The sequence below is a fragment of the Anomaloglossus baeobatrachus genome, chromosome 4, assembly GCF_048569485.1.
Source record: "Anomaloglossus baeobatrachus isolate aAnoBae1 chromosome 4, aAnoBae1.hap1, whole genome shotgun sequence".
In the NCBI taxonomy this organism is placed as follows: Eukaryota; Metazoa; Chordata; class Amphibia; order Anura; family Aromobatidae; genus Anomaloglossus; species Anomaloglossus baeobatrachus.
In genome coordinates, this window is record NC_134356.1 from 628404683 (window position 1) to 628428790 (window position 24108).

The window sequence follows — 24108 nt, forward strand, 5'->3', positions numbered from 1 at the left end:
TTGGCTGCGCTCTCTTCGGAGTCACCTTTTTTGGTTTTTCATCAAGACAAGGTGGTTCTCCGTCCGACTCCGGACTTTCTTCCTTTCCACCTTAACCAGGACATTACCCTACCTTCCTTTTGTCCGGCTCCTGTTCATCGCTTTGAAAAAGCGTTGCATACTCTGGATCTGGTGCGTGCTCTCCGGATCTATGTGTCTTGCATCGCTGCTCTTAGGCGGTGCACCTCTCTTTTTGTGCTAACCACAGGTCGGCGTAAGGGCCTCTCTGCTTCTAAGCTGACCTTAGCCCGTTGGATTAGGTCAACCATTTCGGATGCCTACCAGTGTTCTCAGGTGCCTCCCCCGCCGGGGATCAAGGCACACTCGACCAGAGCTGTCGGTGCCTCTTGGGCTTTCAGGCACCAGGCTACGGCTCAGCAAGTCTGTCAGGCTGCCACTTGGACTAGCCTGCATACCTTTTCAAAGCACTACCAAGTGCATGCTCATGCTTCGGCAGATGCGAGCTTGGGCAGACGCATCCTTCAGGAGGCTGTCGCCCATTTGTGAAGTTAGGCTCCTCCTACTTCTTAGTTTTTCTGTTTATTCCCACCCATGGACTGCTTTGAGACGTCCCATTGTCTGGGTCTCCCAAAGGAACGATAAAGAAAAAGAGAATTTTGTTTACTTACCGTAAACTCTTTTTCTTATAGTTCCGTATTGGGAGACCCAGCACCCTCCCTGTTGCCTGTTGGCAGTTTCTTGTTCCGCGTGTTATCACCGGCTGTTGTCGTGGACAGAGTCTCCGGTTGTTCCGGTTCTTGCTCTGTTTTTACTTGTGGGTGGCTATTCTCCTTCAGCTTTTGCACTAAACTGGCTAGATCTGGTTCTCCAGGGGGTGTATAAGCTCAGAGGGAGGAGCTACACTTTTGAGTGTAGTACTTTGTGTGTCCATCGGAGGCAGAAGCTATACACCCATTGTCTGGGTCTCCCAATACGGAACTATAAGAAAAAGACTTTACAGTAAGTAAACAAAATTCTCTTTTTTAGGTTCAATTTTTTTTTTTTTAATTTTTACAGGGGTAACAGACAGCAAGTTAGTTAGAAATGAACCACGAGCAATACTTACGGGGTGGATTAGAACAGGAGAGATGGAGGCAGATCGATGAGGCAGCAGATGGGGAGCAGCGGTGGATGTGAGAGGGTGGCGATGGATGGGGGAGTGCGCAGCGGATGGAAGAGCGGCGGAGGATGAGGGAGGCCGCAGCGGATGGAGGAGCGGCAGAGGATGGGTGGGGGGTGGAAGGGGAGTGGGAGGTGAGATTGGGGATAGCTACCTTACAGGATGGATCTAGGCAGCAGGATCACAGCAGATAGAGGACGCAATAGATGATGGAGGGTGAGAGGTGGGAGAGGGAGCAGCAAATGAAGAGGATGGGAGAGAGCTGGCGGCAGATCAGGGAGGGGGGCAGTGGCTGATGGGGGAGAGCGGTGGCGGAGGAAGGGGCGGCAGCATATAGAGAAGAGCGTCGGCAGATTGGGACATGATCGGCGGTGAACGGTGGCAGTGGATCGGGGGCAGGGGCTTACCAATAGGGCCTGTGCAGGAATCGCTCTCCTCAGCTTCCATGGATAGAGTGAAGCTAAGGGGGTGGTCACCTGCAGGTCACCGGCCCAGATCCATGGTGACTGGAAAGATCGGTCACAAGGCCGGTCTTTCCAATCAGAACTGGGGTAGAGTGAAACAGAGATCACCCAGCTTCAGCCAATGATCAGTGCTATAGCTGCAATTTTCAATGGCTGAAACATTACAGTGGCTGTGATTTGGCTGAGCGGCGTTCGTCAGCCAAGCACAGCCTCCGTAGATCTGGAGAGGAGACACCACCCCTCCTGAGGTCAGGCAGAGGTCCCCCTCCTCCTCCCCGAATCTAAGGTTTGTATACACCGATCGCACTCACTGGGGCCGCAATTTTGTCATGGGTCGTTAAGTACCGGTGCACCATGACATACCCAGTACGTCATGGGTCATTAAGGGATTAATCTTGTTCTCCTGTTCACTGTAGCAGTTCTGAGATGAGTGCAGGCCTACCTTCCTTCCTTCTTTCTGAGTGTGGTTACTTTTTGCCTGTAGAGGAGGCGCTTCACTGGCGCTCAAGTGCAGCACAACTTATCTCAGCTAAGACAAAGCCTAGATCCTCAGGCTACATACATTCACACAGCGTTTTTGCTGCGTTTTTTTGCAGTGAAATGCAGTGACTCTGAGCATCCCAGCAAAGTCAATGGGTTTTAAGATATGACATTCAGACACATCGTTTTGTGAGGATCCGTTTTTGGGCTGAAAAACGGATCCTCACAAAGAATGAGCAGTCAGTTTGTGTGGTGTTTTTCTTAATGCTTTCAATAGCAAAAGCAGATATCTATGAGCTCAAAAATCTTTCAGGTGATGCGGTTTTTTAAAAAGCTGAACTGCTTTTGCAGCTGAAAAACGTATCCTCAAAAAACACAGCAAAAACGCTGTGTGTGAATGTAGCCTTAGATGAGGAATGGAACAGCCATTTATAGGACATTTCATAACTTTCCCAAATTCCTATGAAAAAATATTCAGCACATTCTGCATTGCACTACTGTCCCCAATGCATTATATATTTTAGGAGTCGGTACATTTTATACCGACTCCACCAAAATGAACACCGACTCCACAGCCCTGTTTCTGCCCTTCATAAAATTTCCTTCCAATTCTTGTCCCCTGTATCTTCCGGTTGCATTTCTCTCCATGTACTTTTTTACACTCTGTATCTGTACTTGTATAAATTCTGGCCGCTGACCGGTCCATGCAGCTGGTTTTGAATCCCCTATTAAATCGATGGCTGGACCACATATGACAAGCTTCCCCCCCCCCTTCCCTATTCACCTTTTTGTGCCTCCCCTATCCCCTCAGACTGTAAGCTTACGAGCAGGGCCCTCACTCCTCTTGGTGTCTGTTGAATTTTGTTATTCTGTACAGGTCCTCTCTGCATTGTACAGCGCTGTGGAATATGTTGGCAGTATATAAATTTATTATTAATAGTCTGTTGTCTCTGCTGACCATATCTCTCTTTTTCTTGCTGGCATCTTCTAGAGGAACAAAAGGTTTCTAAATAAGAACATTGCCGTTTACCGGCGGAAGGCCATGAAGCAGGAGGAGAAAGGTACAGTGTTTGGGGGAGACTTCTGAAAAAAGTAAAGAATTTGCCCATAGTGATTATTTTTCAGTTCTCCCGTTTTTTCACAAAATGCATTAAATTTATTACTATGGGCGGCTGCATCAGGTTTTCAGAAAACCCTTGACCCCAGGTGCAGTTTGCTTTAAAAAAAAAAAAAAGAAAAGTACCGTGTTTTTCGCTTTATAAGACTCACCTGATTATAAGACGCACCCCTAAATTTGGTGAAGGAAAAAATGTTTTTTTTAATGTTAAATGGGGTCTGTCTTATAATGCCAGTGTCCGTTTAACAAATCATATAGGGTATATGTCCCTCATAGCCCCCCTCTTCCTAAAATAAGCCCCTTTTAATCTGGATATGGCCTCCTTATATTGAATATAGCTCCCTGTGCTGGCACACGTCCCCGAGTGATGCCACGTGTCCCCTATTGCTGGCACACGTCCCCGAGTGATGCCACGTGTCCCCTATTGCTGGCACACGTCCCCTCTTGCTGGCACACGTCCCCTCTTGCTGGCACACGTCCCCTCTTGCTGGCACACGTCCCCTCTTGCTGGCACACGTCCCCTCTTGCTGGCACACGTCCCCTCTTGCTGGCACACGTCCCCTCTTGCTGGCACACGTCCCCTCTTGCTGGCACACGTCCCCTCTTGCTGGCACACGTCCCCTACAGCTGGCACAGGTCTCCTCCTATGGATGGGACACGTCCCCCTGTGCTTGATATGGCCCCCATGCTGCTGCCCATAGTAAAATAAAAAACTCTTTACTTACCTTCTCCAGAGCTGTCCTCCTGTGGTCTCCCTTCGTGCTGCTGAGCTCCTGCACTTCCTAGTTCTCGGTGCTGGTCATGTGACTGGCACAGCAGAGTGACATCATCTCTGCGTGCCGGATCACAGTGGCAGCAGGGAGACCGGCGAGACACCGGGAGATCAGCGCTGGAGACGGTAAGTAAAGAGTTTTATTTTACTATAGGCAGCAGCATGGGGGCCATATCTAACACGGAGGGGTGGAGGGGGGCATGTGCCATCAAAGGGGAGCGCAGGCACATATATGCGCCGCTCCCCCAGCCCATCACCCATCACCACGGTGATGGACAGCGGCAGTGCATATTATATGAGCTGGAGCAGGAGCTGTTGTTTTCTGCAGCTCCAGAGTGACCATTTTCCTCTCGGTTGCTTCTCTCATTAGGGCTCTTCTTGCCTGGGATGTCAGGTTAGGTGGACAGGCATGTCTTGGTGGGTTTGCAGTTGTGCAATATTCCTCCCGTTTTTGGATTTACTGAACAGTCTTCTATGAGCTGTGCAGAGCTTGGGCTTATATCTCTTTGCCCCGTCTTGTGTTCCTTGAGTTTCACGATGCGTTCAATCGCTTATGTTCTCAAAGAAACTTGAGGCCTTCACAGGACAGCTGTAGATATACTGAGAATAAATGACACAGGTGGACTCAAGTCAGTAATTAAGTGTCTTTTGGAGGCAATTGATCACGCAGGATTTTTGGAGACCAGGTATCCTTTCCTTTACACTTTACAAATATTTGCTACTTAGTGCTGGTATATCACATATAATCCCAGTAAAATCTTTTTAATTCTGTGGGTGTAACCTGAAAAATGTGGTAAAGTTCACGGGGTAGGAATACTTTTTTCAAGACACTATATGTATATCTAGGTGTCCGTACCTTGCTTGCTGTACATTTCAGGCTGCCCTAATCCCGTTCTTCATTGCCAGTAGGTAAACCACAACAGAAGATGAACGCCAGTCAGTCAAAGCCTTCTAAAGGTAAGGCTCTACGGTGCATGTGTTGGGATAATGCAGACCGTATCATAGACAAAAAGGCTGATTGCATCCCCAGGTGCATATCTGAGCATGACATACACTGCCAAAATAGACACTTGCATTCTGAAATTCTGCTGTATGCAAACCATCAATCTAAGAATAAGGTTTACATATTTGCTTTACCATTAGAGTGCAACTTTTTTTTTTTTTTATGTTTGGCAAAACAGAATTATGTTACTAGAAAAATCCTGAAAAAACGTTTTATATAAACCTATTACCAGAGGAGACTGTTCCAAAGTATAATAAAATATACAAGTAAAATATATCTTTGTACCGTTTTAGCCAGTTATAATACCATGCCTGATGAAGAGACCTGAGTAGTCTCGAAAGCTTGCAATTATTACCATCTTTTCAGTTAGCCATTAAAAGGTATCAACCACTGAGGACTCTCAGTTCTTTTAAACAATTTTTTTAATAAAATATACTAACTTTGTTTATTGCTTCAATGGGGGACACCGGAAACCATGGATGTATGCTGCTGCCACTAGGCAAGAAAAAAAAAACTCCTCAGTAGGATACACCCACCACTCGAGCCAAGCCGATCAGTTTTTAGCTAGGTGTCAGTAGGAGGCGGACACTGCCGCTCTCAGACCCGGCTCCGCCTAAACTTTTTTGCATAATTAATCTTCTCCCCTTTTGTCTTTCAGATACAGCTTGTGACTTTGGCAACAGGGTGTAATCGCTTACTCGGTCTTCCCACTTTAGAGACCGAGAGAACAGTGTGGTCTGATCCATATTGTAATCTCCCTGGCCTGCCCGGCAGGACCCTATTCAAAACATCAAGAGCGTCTCAGGGTGGACACCTGGACGTTCCTCATCTTCCATCCCCAGCCCAATTGTCCACCATAGCTAGACAATCTATCCCTAGAAGCTACCTCCCGGGACCCTTGAAAACATCTTATGTTTTGGGAAGAAGGAATCGCATTTGTTCTTGATACTGGCCTCCTTCCCTATCCACATGGACAGCGGTGGTTTCAATATCTGTTCTAGCCTGGTGTTCCCTTCCCTTCTAGCTGCAATCTAGTGCGGCATCTTCTCCTTCCTCCTCAGTTCCTTCCAAGCATTTGTCAGAGGGAGCTTTGGTTGATTCTGTCGGCCTCACCGGTCTGTCACCCGAAATTTAGGCTTCGACTTCGCTGAGGTCTACTTCCTTCAGATCCCGATTCCCGCCGTCTTTCCACGCACGTGCTGTCCTTGTGCACTTTTTTAACTCCGACCTCTGCCCGCTGGCCAATTGCTGCATTTCTTCCAATTACAACCACTCAAGTTTCTTGCAGTTGTGCCCCCTTTCTTCTTGTGATCGCTGTCCTCCTTCCCTGCTCTGCGTGGATGACTCATCATAGGTCATCCACACAGTGTCCTCCGTTGCGCTCCTGCGCATGCGCACTTCTCTATGCCCTGCTGAGGGCAGAGCAAAGTATTCTAGTGCGCATTCACGGTGTTTCTTGACCTTTCCCCGTGCCTTTTCTAGGTCTTTCCAGCAGTCTCCTGATCTACCATCTACTGCTTCCTTCAGGTATACAGAGGTAGTTCTCATGAATATAGTCTTATTTTTTCGCAGACGCGCCACTGAAACTTTTCATATAGGTTCCCCCTTTTCCTCTACCAGAATTTAATTCTCTAAGGTCAACAGCTTTGTCCTGAGTCACAGCGCTAATGTCTTCTGTTCTACGATCCGATCATTTATCACAATGAAAACAGGAAAGCCCTCTTCATTTCGTGTCTTTCTTTGTACATAGTTTTTTAAGGTTGAAGGGAGACTCTAAGTCTATCTAGTTCAACCCGTAGCCTAACATGTTGATCCAGAGGAAGGCAAAAAAACCCCAATGGGTCAAATAAGCTCCAATGGGGAAAAAAATTCCTTCCTGACTCCACATACGGCAATCAGACTAGTTCCCTGGATCAACACCCTGTCATAAAATCTAATATACATAACTGGTAATATTATATTTTTCAAGAAATGCGTTCAGGCTCTGCTTAAATTTTACTAGTGAATCCCTCATTACAACATCATACGGCAGAGAGCTCCATAGTCTCACTGCTCGTACAGTAAAGAATCCTCATCTGTGATTATGATTAAACATTCTTTCCTCAAGACGTAGCGGATGCCCCCGTGTTCCAGTCGCAGGCCTAGGTGTAAAGAGATCTTTGGAAAGGTCTCTGTACTGTCCCCTCATATATTTATACATTGTGATTAGATCCCCCTAAGCCTTTGTTTTTCCTAACTAACCCCAAATTTAATAACCTGTCTTGGTATTGCAGCCCCCCCCCATTCCTCTAATAATCTTGGTCGCTCTTCTATCTACCTGTAAGATTATGCTATTTATAACCTTCTATACTTTTGCTAACAAGAAATGCATCCATTCCTCTCAAATTCATTCAGTGAGTTGGCCATCACCACTTCCTCAGGAAGAGAGTTCCAGAGCCTCACTGCTTTAACCGTGAAGAACCCTCTTCTATGCTGATGTAGGAATTTTCTTTCCTCCAATCGAAAAGAATGCCCCCTTGTTCTTGTCATAGTCCTTGGTACAAACAGATCATGGGAGAGATCTCTATATGGCTCTCTGATATATTTGTACATATTTATTAGGTCTCCCCTAAGTCTTCTCTTTTCTAGAGTAAATAGACCTAATTTTGATAACCTTTCCGTGTATTGTAATGCACCCATTCCATTTATTATTTTAGTAGCCCGCCTCTGAACCCTTTCAAGTTCAGTCATGTCTTTCTTCAGCACCGGCGCCCAAAATTGCACACAATACTCCGTGTGTGCCTTTTCCATTTGGACCTTCTGTTCCTCTGTGCTCTCCAGGGGTCAGGTCTCTGCCTCCTTTGCCTTTCTGGGTTTGTGGCTTTCCGTTTCACGATTCTGTGAATATGGTGTTTAACGCTCTGCAGCTCTCTCCTTTTTGACTTTTTTCGGTTCACCACGACAGCACCACCAGAGAGAGAGAGAGAGAGAGAGAGAGGTCTGCCCATCTTAGGACAGGAAACCACTGAAATAAAAGGGCGGCTCCTCTCTCTCGCCTCAGTTTTGGTTTCCTGTCCTAAGATGGGAGACCCTGAAGAGCTGTGGTGCTGCCACAGTGAAGCACAGCGTTCCCGGGGTGCGTTTTTCTCCTGAGGCATCCTGGAAGACAGGAGATGGCTCTTCCCCTGTGTGTTCATGCACTCACCTGCTCGGCGTCCGGTGACTGACCCTGCAGTGAGTGTGTCGGGATGGATACTTATCTCCGCTATTCCTGGAAGACTGCTGCAGGGGCGCTTCGACCTGCAGTGGCCGGTACCTGTGTTGCTCGGTCCCTGATGGTCTGGTTGCAGCAGCTGCAGGGCCAAATTACAGAAGAGGCCCTGTGGGATCAGATCCTCGCCAACATCCCTCGTGCCAATGGTGCTGCTGCTTTTTTGGTCGTCGCTTCCGCAGATACCCTCCATTTATCTGCCAAATCTGCAGCCTTGTCCAACTCTGCTAGGCGATCACTCTGGTTGAAGGGATGACCGGGAGATTCGAAGTCGAAACTATGCGCTCTGCCTTGCGAGGGTGTCTATCTATTTGGTAAGCCACTTGACGAGATCCTTGAGAAGGAGGGATATGTGAAGAAAGGCTTTCCCACTTTTTCCTCTGCCCCCTTTAGGCACCGCATCTTCCGGAGAAAGGGATTCGGTAAGGGTAAGCAACCCACGTCCAAGAAGGGGTGGAGAGACAACAAGAGGAAGAGATCTGGCTTCATGTTCAGGCCCCCTACGGACGGTAAAAAGCCAGCCCGGTGATTCCTCTGTTCCAGTGGGAGGTAGACTCTCCTCCTTCTAGCCTGCATGACGCAACATCTCGTCCAGTTCTTGGATTCTTGGGATTATTAATGATGGTTTACAACTGCAATTCCATTCGACCCCCTCGGGGGGTCATTAATAATGACATCGCTCGGCAGATCAACAGAAAACAAGTCACGTTGCAGCAGGAGGTGGAAAACCTCCTCAGAAAATCTGTCCTGGTAGAAGTTCCGGCTGGAGAAGAAGGCTCCAGGTTTTATTCTCCCCTGTTCCTGGTAGGAAAACCCGATGGATCTTTCCGGACGATTATCAACCTACGACGTCACAACAAACATTTGGTGTATTATCACTTCAAGATGGAGTCGGTGAAGTCGGCCATAAAACCGCTGTTTCCCGGGTGTTACATGGTGGTTCTGGATCTCCGGGACACATATCATATTCCAATTCATGCTTCCCATCAGAAGTTCCTCAGGGTGGCCCTTCAGATCAGGGGTGTGCTGCGACACTTCCAGTTCAGGGCACTTCCCTTCAGGTTGGCGATGGCCCCAAGGGTTTACAAAGGTGGTGGCAGAAATGATGGCCCACATGCACGAACAAGGGATCCTCATCATCCCGTACCTGGATGATTTTTAATAGTGGGGACTTCAGAGTCAGATTGCAGGTCCCGGATTCTGGCAGTAATCTCCATCCTGCGGACATTGGGTTGGATTGTGAAACTAGAAAAGTCCAGACTAGAACCCTCCACAAGTCAGATTTTTCTGGGCCTCACTCTGGATTCTTGTTCTCAGCTCTGCCTCCTTCCTCGGGAGAAAGTGTCGTCACTCAGTACATGGGTTTCCTCGATACTCTCAAACCCTGTTCTCAGCCTCAGGGAGGCCATGTCGTTACTGGGCTCCCTAGTAGCATGTATCCCGGCAGTCCCCTGGGCACAGTGGCACACCCGGGTTCTGCAGGAGGAAGTGTTGAGGCTGCAGCGGTTATTGGGAGGGTGTTTGGACAAGCGCATCACTCTTTATTCCCACACACTTAATTCCCTCCGATAGTGGGTGCGGATCCGGAATCTGTCTGCTGGGGTTCCCTGGTCACTTCCACTTTCAGATGTCATCACTACCGACGCCAGCGCACTGGGTTGGGGGGCTCATCTACGATGCCGGGCGGTGCAGAGTGCCTGCAGTCCTGTAGAAAGTCGGGGCTCCTCGAACGCCAGGGAATTGCATGCCATTGGGAAGGCTTTGCACGCCCTTCTTCCTCACCTAGAGGGTACGCACGTCAGAGTCTTCTCAGACAACAGAGCGTCAGTCTCCTATATCAACCACCAGGGGGGCACTTGGTCTTCTTACTTAAGGGGGATAGCAAACATCATTTTTTCGCTAGCACAAAGCCACCTTTCCTCCCTTACGGCACTTCATATTCGGGGGACGGACAATGTCACAGTCGACTTCCTGAGCAGGCATCAAGTACACCAAGGGAAGTGGTGTCTGCACAATGAGGTTTTTCGCCTGATTGTGCGTCTTTGGGGGTGCCCGACGGCAGACCTCTTTGCCACCAGGTCCAACAGACAGGTCTATCGGTTCTGTTCCCTCAACCATCTACCGAGACCCTGGGTGGTGGACGTGTTTCAGTTTTCATGGGGAGAGGGTCTGCTGTATGCCTTCCCTCCCCTGATATTGCTTCCAGCGGTCCTGAAGAAGGGCAGGGAGGACAAGGCCAGATTACTCCTCATAGCTCCCTTCTGGCCCAGGAGGGTGTGGTTTTACTTACTGGCTCCAGAGGATGTCAGTATCGGACACTTGGATCCTCCCGGAGAGGCCAGATCTCCTCTCCCAGAGCCCTCTGCTTCACTTTCAGGTTTTAGGCCTTCACTTGACGGCCTGGAATTTGAGAGGAGATTGTTAGACGGTCACGGGTTCTCTTCTGGATTGATTTCCACCCTCTTGCGTAGTTGAGAACCGGCTACTTCCAGGATCTACGCAAGGGTCTGGAACAAGTTTCTCTCTTCCGGTGTCAGTCCTGTTGGGGAACCCCCAGTGGGGGATGTTCTAGAATTTCTCCAGACGGGGGTTGACTTTAGGTTGTCTGTTAGCACCTTGAAAGTCCAGGTCTCGGCGTTGGCAGCGCTTTATAATTTTGACCTCACAGGCGATAATGGGTTATCTCCTCCTGTCAGCGGGACAAACCGGCCCCCCGTCTCCGTTTCCCTCCTTGGGATCTCAATTTGGTTTTAGATTCCTTGACGGGATCCCCCTTTGAACCCATGTCCCAATGTACTATAAGGACTGGGGGGCGAGGGTATTCACTTTATAGAAGGGGAATGTAGTGCAGATAGTGATCAGGGCACAAGTAATGAAATTGGGGGTGGTACGGGGGGGAAGGGTTAGGACAGTTAATACAGTAAGCAGGAATAGAGGTACAGAATAATACGTAAGGTGCATGTACCCTAATGCCCGAAGCCTCACAAATAAGGTGGAGGAATTAGAATTAATATTGTTGGAAAAAAATTATGATATAGTGGGGATATCAGAGACATGGCTGGATGAGAGCTATTACTGGGTTGTTAATTTACAGGGTTATAGCCGATTCAGGAATGACCGTACAAATAAGCGAGGGGGAGGTGTGTGTCTATATGTAAAATTATCCTTAAAACCCATCCTGCGTGACAACATATGTGAGGGTACTGAGAATGTAGAGTCCCTATGCGTGGAGATAAGGGGGGGGAGAATGAATAATATAACACACCCCTATCAGTATTTTAAGATGCCGAATATTACGGAAGAGGTAGAGAATCTCCTCATAAAGCAAATTGATAAAGCAGCGAGTCTCGGAGAGGTAATTATTATGGGGGATTTTAACTATCCTGATATAAATTGGGGAACAGAAACTTGCAGTTCCAGCAAAGGAAATCGATTTTTGATAACAATGAAAGATAATTACCTTTCACAAATGGTACAGGACCCCACAAGAGGGGGAGCACTACTAGACCTTGTACTAACCAATAGGCCAGACCGCATATCAAATATACAAGTTGGGGTTACTTGGGGAATAGTGATCACAAAATAATAAGTTTTCATGTATTCTTTAGTAAGATGTCTAGTAGAGGGGCTACAAGGACACTAAGCTTCAGGAAAGCAAATTTTAAACGGTTGAGAGATGATCTTGGTGCAATAAACTAGGATGATGTACTAAGTAATAAAAGTACACAAAGCAAATGGGAGACTTTTATGACCATCCTGAATAGGGCTTGTGCAGAAAATATACCCTATGGGAACAAACATGCTAGAAATAGGAGGAAACCCCTATGGCTAAATAGAGCTGTAAGGGAAGCAATAAAAGAAAACCAGCCTTAAAAGAATTAAAGAGGGTAGGTAGTGATGAGGCATTATATAATTATTGAAAATTAAATAAAATATGTAAAAACCAAATTAAGTTAGCTAAGTTTGAGACAGAGAGACTCATTGCGAGAGAAAGTAAAAATAATCCTAAAATATTCTTTAACTACATAAACAGTAAAAAACTGAAAAGCGATAGTGTTGGCCCCCCTTAAAAATAGTCTTGGTGAAATGGTGGAGGGGGATGAGGGTAAAGCCAACCTGATGAGTGACTTTTTTTTTCTACGTTTTTTATACAAGAAAATGCCATGGCAGATGACATGACCAGTGATACCATAAATTCACCCTTGAATATTACCTGCTTAACCCAGCAGGAAGTACGCCGCCACCTCGAAATCACTAAGGTTGACAAATCTCCGGGCCCGGATGGCATACACCCCAGAGTACTACAGGAATTGAGTTCTGTGATAGACCATTATTTTTAATCTTCTCAGATTCCTTAATAACAGGGTCACAAAAAGGTAAGGCCTCGCGTCACCTAAGGCAGGTGCTCTGGAAAAATAAATAAATGTAGTGCTCAGAAAACGAGAGTTCCGGCACACTGCACTGTTTCCCAAAAAATGTGAAAATTAGACTGTTTCAAGTGTTCATAATCTGTTTTTCTTTATTGAAAATTGTTTATTATGCTGTACAAAGTAGAAAGTCCGCCGACGTTTCGGCCCCAGGCCTTCCTCAGGTCGGACAATCAAACTGAAGTATATTTATATGTGAATAAAACAGAAAAGCAGGTATCAGCAAATATACATGGTGTATAAAATAAAGACAATCCAATTGAAAATGACAAAGTACAAATGTGAGGAGATACAACATAGGCAGTGAAGTCACAACAACAGGATGTATTACCAAGAATGGTCACAATTATAGCAATCAAATAAAACGATAAGCACCAGGGGGAGGCCCATAGTGACGGTGTCGCAAGCTATAGGGAGGATAAGTGGCTCACCCATGTAAAGCAGAAATCCTTTTTTTTTTTTTTTTTTTTTTTTTTTTTTTTTTTTTTTGTTTAACTGATTGTAATCAGTGCTACTGCAGCAGCATGGGATATAGTCCTGTGGCAACAGTAAAGAGAAAATGAATCAAAAGGACAGTTGAGTATATAAGCTTGAAGTCGCCGCGTGGCCTGAGAGGATGGGATATGATATATATACGTGAGCATACCTGAATGAAAGTAGGATTTTCAAAGAACCCTGTAGGAGGGCCCTATGGCCGTTGTGGAAAGATTGTATCCTATGCAGAGAGACAATATATGTATATATATAAAAAACTATATATATGAGATTAAGAGTGGATACTCAAACAAGCGTGTGAGTATGAGGTAAATATAATCAATACCTGTAAGGATGTTGTAGGGTTAGAATCTGTAATTGGTTCAGACTGGGGATCCGTTGTTTTTATAGTATATAATGTTAATGCCACTAGTGATAGAAGCGTCTGTGGATAGCAATAAGTGAATATAGTCCGTCATTCAGAGTCACATAATATGGCGGATTATAATTGTAGCGGTTATATTGCCCGTGGTGCTGTTGCTAGTTCACAGAATTTTTAGCAGGAGTGGAATGTTAGAGACTGGCGGCCGTTATAAAACCGCGAACATAATTGTTATCACGTGTTTTAGTCGACTCAATGGGTCAATAATCTAAAGAGAAAAAGAGATGTCTATGCAGGACTATGACAAGGGTGTCAGAAACAGTATATGAACCTGTATAGTAAGCATAGGCTACCTTGATGGATGTATATAAGGCTCAAAATCTCTTTGTTACTACGGATCCCGGTCCACGCACTTCAGGATAGGTATTCAATAAATCTGCCACATCAAATGCACTGTTTGACCAGGAGCAATAAGATGTCTGTGGGTAGCAATGAATGAACATGGTATGTTATATGAAAAAACCATAATAAGCCACATAATGCGGATAGAGTATTACCAATGGAATGGCTTTCACTATGCAGGGATACTAAGAAGAACAATTGCTTCTGCTGTCCGTGGTAACATATCTGCAGAAACAGAAAGTATGATGGCTAAAAATGAACCTGTATAGGTGGTGGGATAAACGGAAGTAGATATACTATTACCATTAGACATGGGAGGCTGTACTTAGGTATATGCCAGTTGAATGGGAGAAACTCCGGTGGAGCCGGCTGATGACAGAAGAACATAGCAGGAAGTTAATGTTAGAGGAGCGTTGTAAAATAGGCATAGGCAATCTGTGGTTTAGAAAGGGGATACATTGCTATTGAGTGGGTCACTTACCCTCCGTGTGCAGTGGTGGCTGTGTGTGCAGCGCGTCCTGTGCAGACTGGTGGTGTGCGCGCCGGTTTTAAATGGAGACCGGGACCAGGAGTGTCATATCCGGTCTGTGGAACGCGGAAGTGATGCTGGCCTGCGTGGAGCGCAAGCCGCGCATGCGCACTATTTGCGAGCATCCCTGGGCTGTGGATCACATGTAGTACATCATATCCGGTGGTTGGAACGCGGAAGTGGAGGGAATCCATGTGGGACGCAGAACGAACTTGGTGATAATCATTCTGGTGATATAATAGCCTATAGGGGCCATATACTATATAGTGAATCCAGTGGTGGAGGAATCGCTGGTAAGCTATAGGTGCATTATATCGCTGGTGGGTGGGCATGCCTGGGATGGCTAATTCTGCAAAAGGAGAAACGAGAATCAGAGAGATGCATGCATGAAGGGAACGTAATACATGAGTTACATATACCTGAATAAACATTATAGAGGATATTCACATGAAACCCGTGAGAACAGAACTTCCAATCAAGATATGCACAATAGTACTCCAGTTACATCATGAATACATCTAAATAAGTAGGCATAGGTAACCAAATATTATGCAGTAGCCATGGGATACCATAGGTACTGCGTGTAACGTCAGACGGTCCGAAAATTATAATAAAATAAAATAAATGAATCCGTCAAGAACCTGTCTCATATTTCCGGTTGAGCCCATGGGGTTCCATGGTGCCCAATGTGTGTATCCATCTAGCTTCGACGTCGCGGAGGCGTTTAACCCTATCGCCTCCTCGCCGATTAACATTAACCTGGTCTATGACCTGGAATCTCAATTGGGACACATTATGACCTGCCGTCAGGTAATGCTGTGGAATGGGCAATAATGTGCGTCCGCATCGAATGTCGGATTTATGCCTACTGATGCGGTCCCGGACATGCTGGGTGGTCTCCCCAACATATCCGAGACCGCATGGACACTTGATGTAATAGACTACATACGTACTGTCACAAGTAAAGAAACCTTTGATCTGAAAGATTTTCCCAGTCCTGGAGTGTGTGAATGTGTTACCTTTGTTAACATTGGAACATTGGGCACAGCTCAAGCATGGAAATGTTCCAAATTGAGGGGTATTTATGAACCGCTGTCTGGAGGTAGTGGTGGAAGGACCTATGTCGGCCCGAATAAGTTTGTTTCTTAAGTTAGGTGATTTTTTGTAGCAAACCAATGGAGGATTGTGGAATTTCTTAATTTGGGGGTATGAGAGTCCCAACAATGGCCAATGTCGTAGGATGATATTTTTAAGTAAGGGCGAGAAGGGATGATGGGTGTTAATAAAATGTACCCTTTCATGTGGGTCCAGATGCCCCCCAGATTTGGTTGTACTTCTTGTGGCTATATCATGTGGGTAACCTCTTTGAACAAATTTGTTGCTCATCTCATGGTGTCTTTGAATCTTGGTTTCGCTGTCGCTAACAAGTCTGTCAACCCGAACGTGTTGAGAGATGGGCAGGGACTGTTTGGTATGTTTAGGGTGGTTGCTAGAAAAATGTAGCAGGCTATTCTTATCAGTTGGTTTTGTGTACATATCAGTGGTCAATATACCTTCATTACTCTTGATGACTAAGCAGTCCAAAAAATTGATCTTATCGGAATCATGGTGTAAGGAAAAGGAAAGACCAGGTAGGAAACCATTGATATTGTTGTGAAAATTAAGAAGGGAATCAAGGTCGCCGTTCCAAACCATGAACACGTCATCAATATACCGTCGCCACAAAAGGGCATACTGATTAATCAAAGCGTGACAGTGTATGAATTTGTCTTCAAAGTATGTCATGAAAATGTTAGCGTAGGGGGGCGCGACGTTAGAGCCCATCGCGGTCCCCCTACGCTGAACATAAAATTGATCCTGGAAAAGGAAGTAGTTTTGTTCCAGGATAATCTTAAGCATATCCGTACAAAAGGCTCTATGGTCAATAGATAGCGTAGTGTATTCTTCCAGAAACCAATTTACTGCATGAAGTCCTTCTCTATGATTTATGCTTGTATACAAGCTGTTAACATCTAATGTAACCAAAAGAGAAGATGGTGGGACGTGATGTAAATTGGTTAATATCTCCAGAAAATGTGAGGTGTCTTTGATGTAAGATGGAGTCAAAGGAATGAATGGAGAAAGGATCTTTTCTATGGTCTTAGCAACTGGTGAGAGGACGGAATCGGTTGAGGCTACAATTGGTCTTCCTGGAGGGCGAGTGAGGTGTTTATGAATTTTCGGTAGGGTGTAAAAAACGGGAGTCACAGGATGTGGGTTATGTAAGAAGTCCCTAAGTTTTTGATCAATGATACCTAGATCATGGTATCGTTTAGATGTTGATTTCACTAAAGATGAAACATAGGAGGTGGGATCAGTAGGAATGGGCTCATAAGTCGTGGTATCAGAGAGCTGACTAAGGATCTCAGAGATGTAGTAAGAGCGATCAAGGACGACTGTGGCTCCGCCCTTATCGGCCGGTTTGATGATAATTTGTGAATTATTCTTAAGGGAATTAATGGCCCTGGATTCTTCGACAGTGAGATTATTCTTCAGGTGGAATTTTCCTGTGTTAATCTCTCTGTTGAGTGTCTGAACGTCATTGGAGACAAGGGAAACAAAAGTTTCTACAGGGTGGTAAGATCTGGGAGGCATGTAGGAACTAGTGGATTGTAGGTTAAGCCCCTTCAAAGAGAAAGTAAGGTCATTAGTGCAAGACAATGTGCTAGGAACATCAGTGTCAACCTTATTATCAAAATGAGCTTTCAAACGTACAGTTCTGAATAACCGGTTGAGCTCTTGCTCAACCTTAAAGGTGTCGTATCGAGGGGTGGGACTAAATGTAAGACCCTTTTGTAGGACTAGGTGCTCGGCAGGGGACAAGGTGTATGATGATATGTTGTAAACCAAGTCGGATTTACCTGCGACCTGGTCCACACCCGATCCTCCCGTTGATAATGACTGGTGTCTGCGCCCCCTCCTTCTGAGCACTTAATAACAGGGTCGGTACCGCAGGACTGGCGCATAGCAAATGTGGTGCCAATATTCAAAAAGGGGACAAAAACTGAGCCGGGAAATTATAGGCCGGTAAGTTTAACCTCTACGGTTGGTAAAATCCTTGAGGGTTTCTTGAGAGATGCTATACTGGAGTATCTCAAGAAAAATAACCTTATGACAGAGTATCAACATGGGTTTATGAGGGATCGATCCTGTCAAACTAATTTGATCAGCTTCTATGAAGAGGTAAGTTCAAGCCTGAACCAAGGAAATGCAGTGGATGTTGTGTATATGGACTTTTCAAAAGCTTTTGATACGGTGCCACACAAAAGATTGGTACATAAAATGAGAATAATGGGGATAGGGGAAAATATGTGTAACTGGGTTAAAAACTGGCTCAGTGATAGGAAACAAAGGGTGGTTATTAATGGTACGTACTCGGACTGGGTCTCAGTTCATAGTGAACACAGGGGTCAGTATTGGGCCCGCTTCTTTTCAAAATATTTATTAATGACCTTGTTGGGGGCATGCGGAGTAGAATTTCAATATTTGCAGATGATACTAAACTCTGCAGGGTAATCAATACAGAGGAGGATAATTTTATATTACAGGGAGATTTATGTAAATTGGAGGATTGGGCTGAGAAGTGGCAATTGAAGTTTAATGTAGATAAATGTAAGGTCATGCACTTGGGTAGAGGAAATAAAATATATAATTATGTACTTAATTGTAGAACACTGGATAAAACAGACACGGAAAAAGACTTGGGTGTATGGGTGGATGGTAAACTTCACTTTAGTGGCCAGTGTCAGGCAGCTGCTGCCAGGGCTAATAAAATAATGGGATGTATTAAAAGAGGTATAAGTGTTCATGAAAAAAATATAGTTCTACCTCTGTACAAGTCACTAGTGCGACCGCACTTAGAATACTGTGTACAATTCTGGTCACCGATATATAAGAAGGACATAGCTGAACTGGAGCGGGTGCAGAGAAGAGCGACCAAGATTATTAGAGGAATGGGTGGGCTGCAATACCAAGACAGGTTATTAAACTTGGGGTTATTTAGTTTGTAAAAACGAAGGCTTAGGGGGATCTAATCACAATGTATAAATATATGAGGGGACAGTACAGAGACCTTTCCAAAGATCTTTTTACACCTAGGCCTGCGACTGGAACACGGGGGCATCCGCTACATCTTGAGGAAAGAAGGTTTAATCATAATCACAGACGACGATTCTTTACTGTACGAGCAGTGAGACTATGGAACTCTCTGCCGCATGATGTTGTAATGAGTGATTCACTACTAACATTTAAGCAGAGCCTGGATGCCTTTCTTGAAAAATGTAATATTACCAGTTATGTAGATTAGATTTTATGACAGGGTGTTGATCCAGGGAACTAGTCTGATTGCCGGATGTGGAGTCAGGAAGGAAATTTTTTCCTATTGGAGCTTGTTTGCCACTTTGGGGTTTTTTTTTGCCTTCCTCTGGATCAACATGTTAGGCTACGGGTTGAACTAGATGGACTTAGTCTCCCTTCAACCTTAAAAACTATGATACTATGATGACCCTGAGTCTGAAGGTTGCTTTGCTAGTTGCCCTTACGTCTGCCAGACGAGTTAGGGATCTCCAGGCCCTTTCAGTATGCCCCCCCTTATACTCAGTTTTTTGAGGATAGGGTCCTCCTTTGTACCGACCCCGCCTATTTATCTAAGGTAGCTAGGTCTTTTCATCGCTCTCAGGAAATTGTCCTACCTTCCTTCTGCCCGACACCTAAGAACCCCAAGGAAGAAAGGCTACACACATTAGATGTTACCAGGGTGCTTAGTCATTACTTTGAGGTCACCAAGCCTTGGAGGCAGTCCCAAGCCTTATTTCATTGCTTTCAGGGGCCTAGGAAGGGGTACGCAGCGCCCAAGGGCACAATAGCTAGATGGGTTAAGGAGGCTATTAACTCAGCTTATGTAGCCCAGGATAGGCCTGTCCCGCAGGGTATTACGGCTCATTCCACCCGGGCTGTGGCAAACTCCTGGGCCGAGCGAGCAGATGTGCCTCTGGATCTAATATGTAAGGCTGCAACCTGGTCCTCTTCTTCTACGACCTTTTTTTTTCCGTCACTATCGTTTGGATTTCTCAGCCACGGTGGATTTGACCTTTGGTAGAAGGGTGCTTGAGGCTGTGGTCCCTCCGTGATGTTATCTTCGGAATCTCTCTGGTGGCGCTGTCGTGGTGAAGGGAAAATCTTAAATTACTTACCGGTAATGATTTTTTTCCAGAAGCCATGACACGCCACTGCTTCCCTCCACTTTTCATTTTTTCTTCACCAATGGGTTTCTTGGTTTCTGTGGTTCGACATGTACTATTGTGCTGTAGTTGTTATTGTGTTTACCTGTTTTCTGGTGTTCCTCTCTGTGCTCTGTAACCAAACTGAGGCGAGAGAGGAGCCGCCCTTTTATTTCAGTGGTTTCCTGTCCTAAGATGGGCGGACCTAATCTCTCTCTCTCTGGTGGCGCTGTTGTAGCTTCTGGAAAAAATCATTACCGGTAAGTAATTTTAAGATTTTTCTAGTTATTGCTTCCAATCCCCCAGAAATTCCTTTTCCGATGTCGATCACTCGCATGAGTGTGTCAGGTTTAGCAGCCCTGCCTCATCGCCCTTCCTCCTTTCCTTCACCTGGATAACGTGGTTTTGTCCGGTTCCCTCTTTTCTCAAGCTGTTTTCCTCATGAAGGAGTATACTCTCCCTTCATTCTGTCCTTTCCCCTTCTGACTGGTCTCTAAATATAGATTGCTCCTGGTCAGAGTTTGTCTTGGTGCTCCTATCTGTCTAGGACCTCTTTCTGCAGTCTCAGATTCCTTGTCCGTGATCCGGAGGGTCTTCTTGCCTTTAACCCCTTCACGACCCATTATGTACATGTGTGTCATGGATCGTGTGAGGTTAATTCCCGCCGCGGCGATCCGCACACGTCAGCTGTTGAAATCAGCTGATATGAGTGCCTGCTAGTCGCGAGTGGAATCGCGTGCCACGTGACTTCCGGTGGTTGCCAAGATAGCACAGCATCATGTGATGACTCCTGTAGCTATCATGAGTCCCTTTCTCTCAGTGCCGGTAGAGGGCAGTGTGTGAGAGTAAAGAAGCATATCTGTAGATCTGAGCTCTGTAGCTGTGACCTGGAGAAATGGAAGAGCGATCAGATTGCTGATTGTTATAGTCCCCTAAAGGACCTAGTAAAATTAAAAAAAAAAAAAACTAAATTCAAATCACCCCCCATTGAAAATTAAAGGGTTAAAAAATAAAAAAATATACAAATTTGGTATCGCCGAGTTTAGAAATGCCCGATCTATCAAAATATAAAATCAATGAATCTGATCGGTAAACAGCGTAGGGGCAAAAAAATTCCAAATGACAAAATTACGTGTTTTGGATGCTTCAAATTTTGCGCAAAGTGCAATAACAGGCGATCAAAACGTAGCATCTGCTCAAAAATTACATTAAAAATATAAGCTCAAGACGCAAAAAATAAGCAGTCACTGAGCCCCAGATCATGAAAAATGAGAACACTATGGTTTCGGAAAATGGCGCAAAACGTGTGCCACTTTTTTTTTAACAAAATTGTTTTTTTTTTTGTTTTTTTTTTATTCCTTAGATAGATACAAGTAAACCTATTCATGTTTGGTGTCTATGAACTCGCACCGACCTAAGGCATCACAGCGACACATCAGTTTTACCATATAGTGAACATGGTGAATCAAATATCCCAAAAACTATTGTGCAAGCGCACTTTTTTTTTTTGCAGTTTTTCCACACGTGAAATTTTTTTTTTGCTTTTTTTACAGTATACTATATGGTGAAACTTATGGTTTCATTTTAAAAGTACAACTCGTCCCACAAAAAACAAGACCTAAAAAGGGAAGATTGACTGAAAAATAAAAATGTAACTGCTCTCGGAAGTAAGAGAAAAAAAAAAAAAAAAGCCCAGGGGTGACTGGGTTAAGGTTATGGACTCATCCTGGTATCCTGCATACATATTGGGCTAGGGACAGAGCCCCCCCCACTCGGTGTTCAGTTTCTCTCCACCTGTGTCTGGAGCCTCCTGGGGCCGTTAAAGAGAACCTGTCATCAGAAATTTAGCTATAAAGCTAAAAGTTCCCCCCTCTGCAGCTCCTGGGCTGCATTCTAGGAAGCTTCCTATAGTTCTTGTGGCCACTTTTATACCAAAATAAACACTTTGTAAACTTGTACCTTTTCTTATGCAAATTTCGTAAATCTTCCATGGGGGCGGGCTGCCTGGGGTCCGTTGCTGTCCTCCTGCCGATTTACGCCGCCCCCAAATGCTGAATTTCAAAGCTCAGGACGCCGCCCCTGGGTGCCCGTGGTCCCACGCATGCGCTGTTCCACTGTAGCGGTGCCGTGCACTGTGTGCATGTGTGACCGCTGGTGACTCTTTGCGCGGGCACGAGGTTATGGGCGGCGCTGTGAGTGTCATCAGCAAGTGCCTCCCATAACCTCGTGACCGCACTTTCCCCTATTACTCCAGCGTTATGCGCAAGCTGGCCAGATGACCGGACGTCACCTGCTGCTGAGCAGGATGGGAAAGAGGTGACGTCCGGTCACCTGGCCAGCGAGCGCATCACCAGCGGTCACACGTGCACACAGTGCACGGCACCGCTACAGTGGAACAGCGCATGCGCGGGACCACGGGCACCCAGGGGCGGCGTCCTGAGCTTTGAAATTCAGCATTTGGGGGCGGCGTACATCGGCAGGATGACAGCAACGGACCCCAGGCAGCCCGCCCCCATGGAAGATTTACGAAATTTGCATAAGAAAAGGTACAAGTTTACAAAGTGTTTATTTTGGTATAAAAGTAGCCACAAGAACTATAGGAAGCTTCCTAGAATGCAGCCCAGGAGCTGCAGAGGGGGGAACTTTTAGCTTTATAGCTAAATTTCTGATGACAGGTTCCCTTTAATGATTAGGCCTCTGTTAGCAGCTCCCTACGCTGTCTGCTGGTTCTCTTCATCTGCCTCTCCAAATTCTGGGTTCCTATGAGAACCACCTCTGTACATCCTTCCTATTCCCACCCTTTGGGACTGATTTTGAACGTCCCATGGATTACTGTGTCCTCCAATGAAGCGATAGAGAAAAGAAGATTTTGGGTACTCACCGTAAAATCTTTCTCATAGCCTTCATTTGAGGACACAGCATCTGTCCTTAATTACCTCTGTTGGGCCATTCTGAATTTTATTTCAGGTTTCTACACCTGCTGCTTTCACACTAACTGATCGGCTTGCCTCCGGTTGGTGGGTGTACACTACTGAGGAGGTTATGGTTTTTTTGTTTTTCTTGCCTAACATCCGCCTCCTAATGGATAGCCATGATTTACTTTTATACCCCACTGAAGCTCCAAGAAAGAGCTTTTACAGTGTGTACCCCAAATCCACTTCTAACGAGATCACAATAAATGGATACCATACAATGCGAACTAAAATTGGCTATGGACACCTAATCCTGAAAAGGCAACACTGAGATATATCTGGCCTTTCTCTGAGCCCAATAAAGGCTCAGAGAAAAAGATTTTACGGTGAGTACACAAAAATCTTCCTTTTCTTTCTTCATTGTCCGGTTCAGTGAATAAACCTCAGCAGCAGCAGAAGATGAATGCCAGTCCGGCAAAACCTCAGCAGCAGCAGAAGATGAATGCCAGTCAGTCAAAACCTTCCGAAGGTAAGGATCTCCGGTGTACGGTGCACGTGTGGGGATAATGCAAAACAGTATTGCGTTAGTAGAAAAATCCGGATTCGGGTTTGGGCTAATTTATCTGAGGACTTGTAAGATGTAGAGGAGATTGTGGTTTGATTATGGCCAAGCTTCAGTAACCTGAGACAGACTGATTCCTTGTGTAGGAGCAACTTCAATTTAGACGTTTTTGATATTGTCAGCAGCTGGCGAAGGCAAAGACTAAGGGTACCGTCTCACTAAACAACGTACCAGCGATTCCGACCACGATTTGACCTGGTCAGGATCGCTGGTGCGTCGCTACATGGTCGCTGGTGAGCTGTCAATCAGACAGATCTCTCCAGCCACCAGCGACTCTGCGCTTGGTAACCAAAGTACACATCTGGTTACTAAGGAAAGCGCTTTGCTTAGTTACCCGATATTTACCCTGGTTACCAGCATACGCTGCTTACAGAGTCGGTACTCGTTGGTTTCCCGCCATCAAACACGCTGAAGTGTGTTGCACAGCAGGAGACTAACGAGCAAAAAATGAACCAGAACAGTGTGTAACGATCAGCGATTTCACAGCAGGGGCCAGGTCGCTGCTTAGTGTCACACACAGTGAGATCACTGATACGTCACAAAACCTGTGACTCATCAGCGATCTCGCTATGTGAGAAGTACCCCTTAGTCATATGATTTTTCAACAGTCTCCAAAGAATTCTGGAGTGTCCATATATTTATACCCTTCCTGAACATAAGCAATCTGTACTTAAACTTGTGTTTCTTACGTGATAGGATTCATAATAAGACTCTGGAACTACCCATCTTAGTCACCCCCTCAACAAGTCTTTGTTTCATTATGTTCTCTTGAGATTCCACCCCATATCTTGTAAGATTTTGTAGGCCTGAAGACATTATTTTTTTTCCTTACTCCGAGGGGCACAGTCAGACGGGCG

At 45.6% G+C, this 24108-nt stretch overlaps 1 protein-coding gene across 6 annotated transcripts in view; it reads left to right on the plus strand.

Annotated features, from left to right (window-relative positions):
- The window catches only part of LOC142304199 (uncharacterized), a 111868-nt gene that overhangs the window by 25032 nt on the left and 62728 nt on the right, over nt 1-24108 (plus strand). For 2 of the 6 annotated variants that reach the window (XM_075346352.1, XM_075346354.1), the window contains exons 4-6: nt 3095-3164; nt 4899-4949; nt 23063-23158. In XM_075346352.1, the coding sequence (XP_075202467.1) occupies nt 3095-3164; nt 4899-4949; nt 23063-23158 (217 nt within the window). The remainder of the gene's footprint in view (nt 1-3094; nt 3165-4898; nt 4950-23062; nt 23159-24108) is intronic. The other 4 variants (XM_075346353.1, XM_075346356.1, XM_075346357.1 and 1 more) reach the window with 4 other exon arrangements.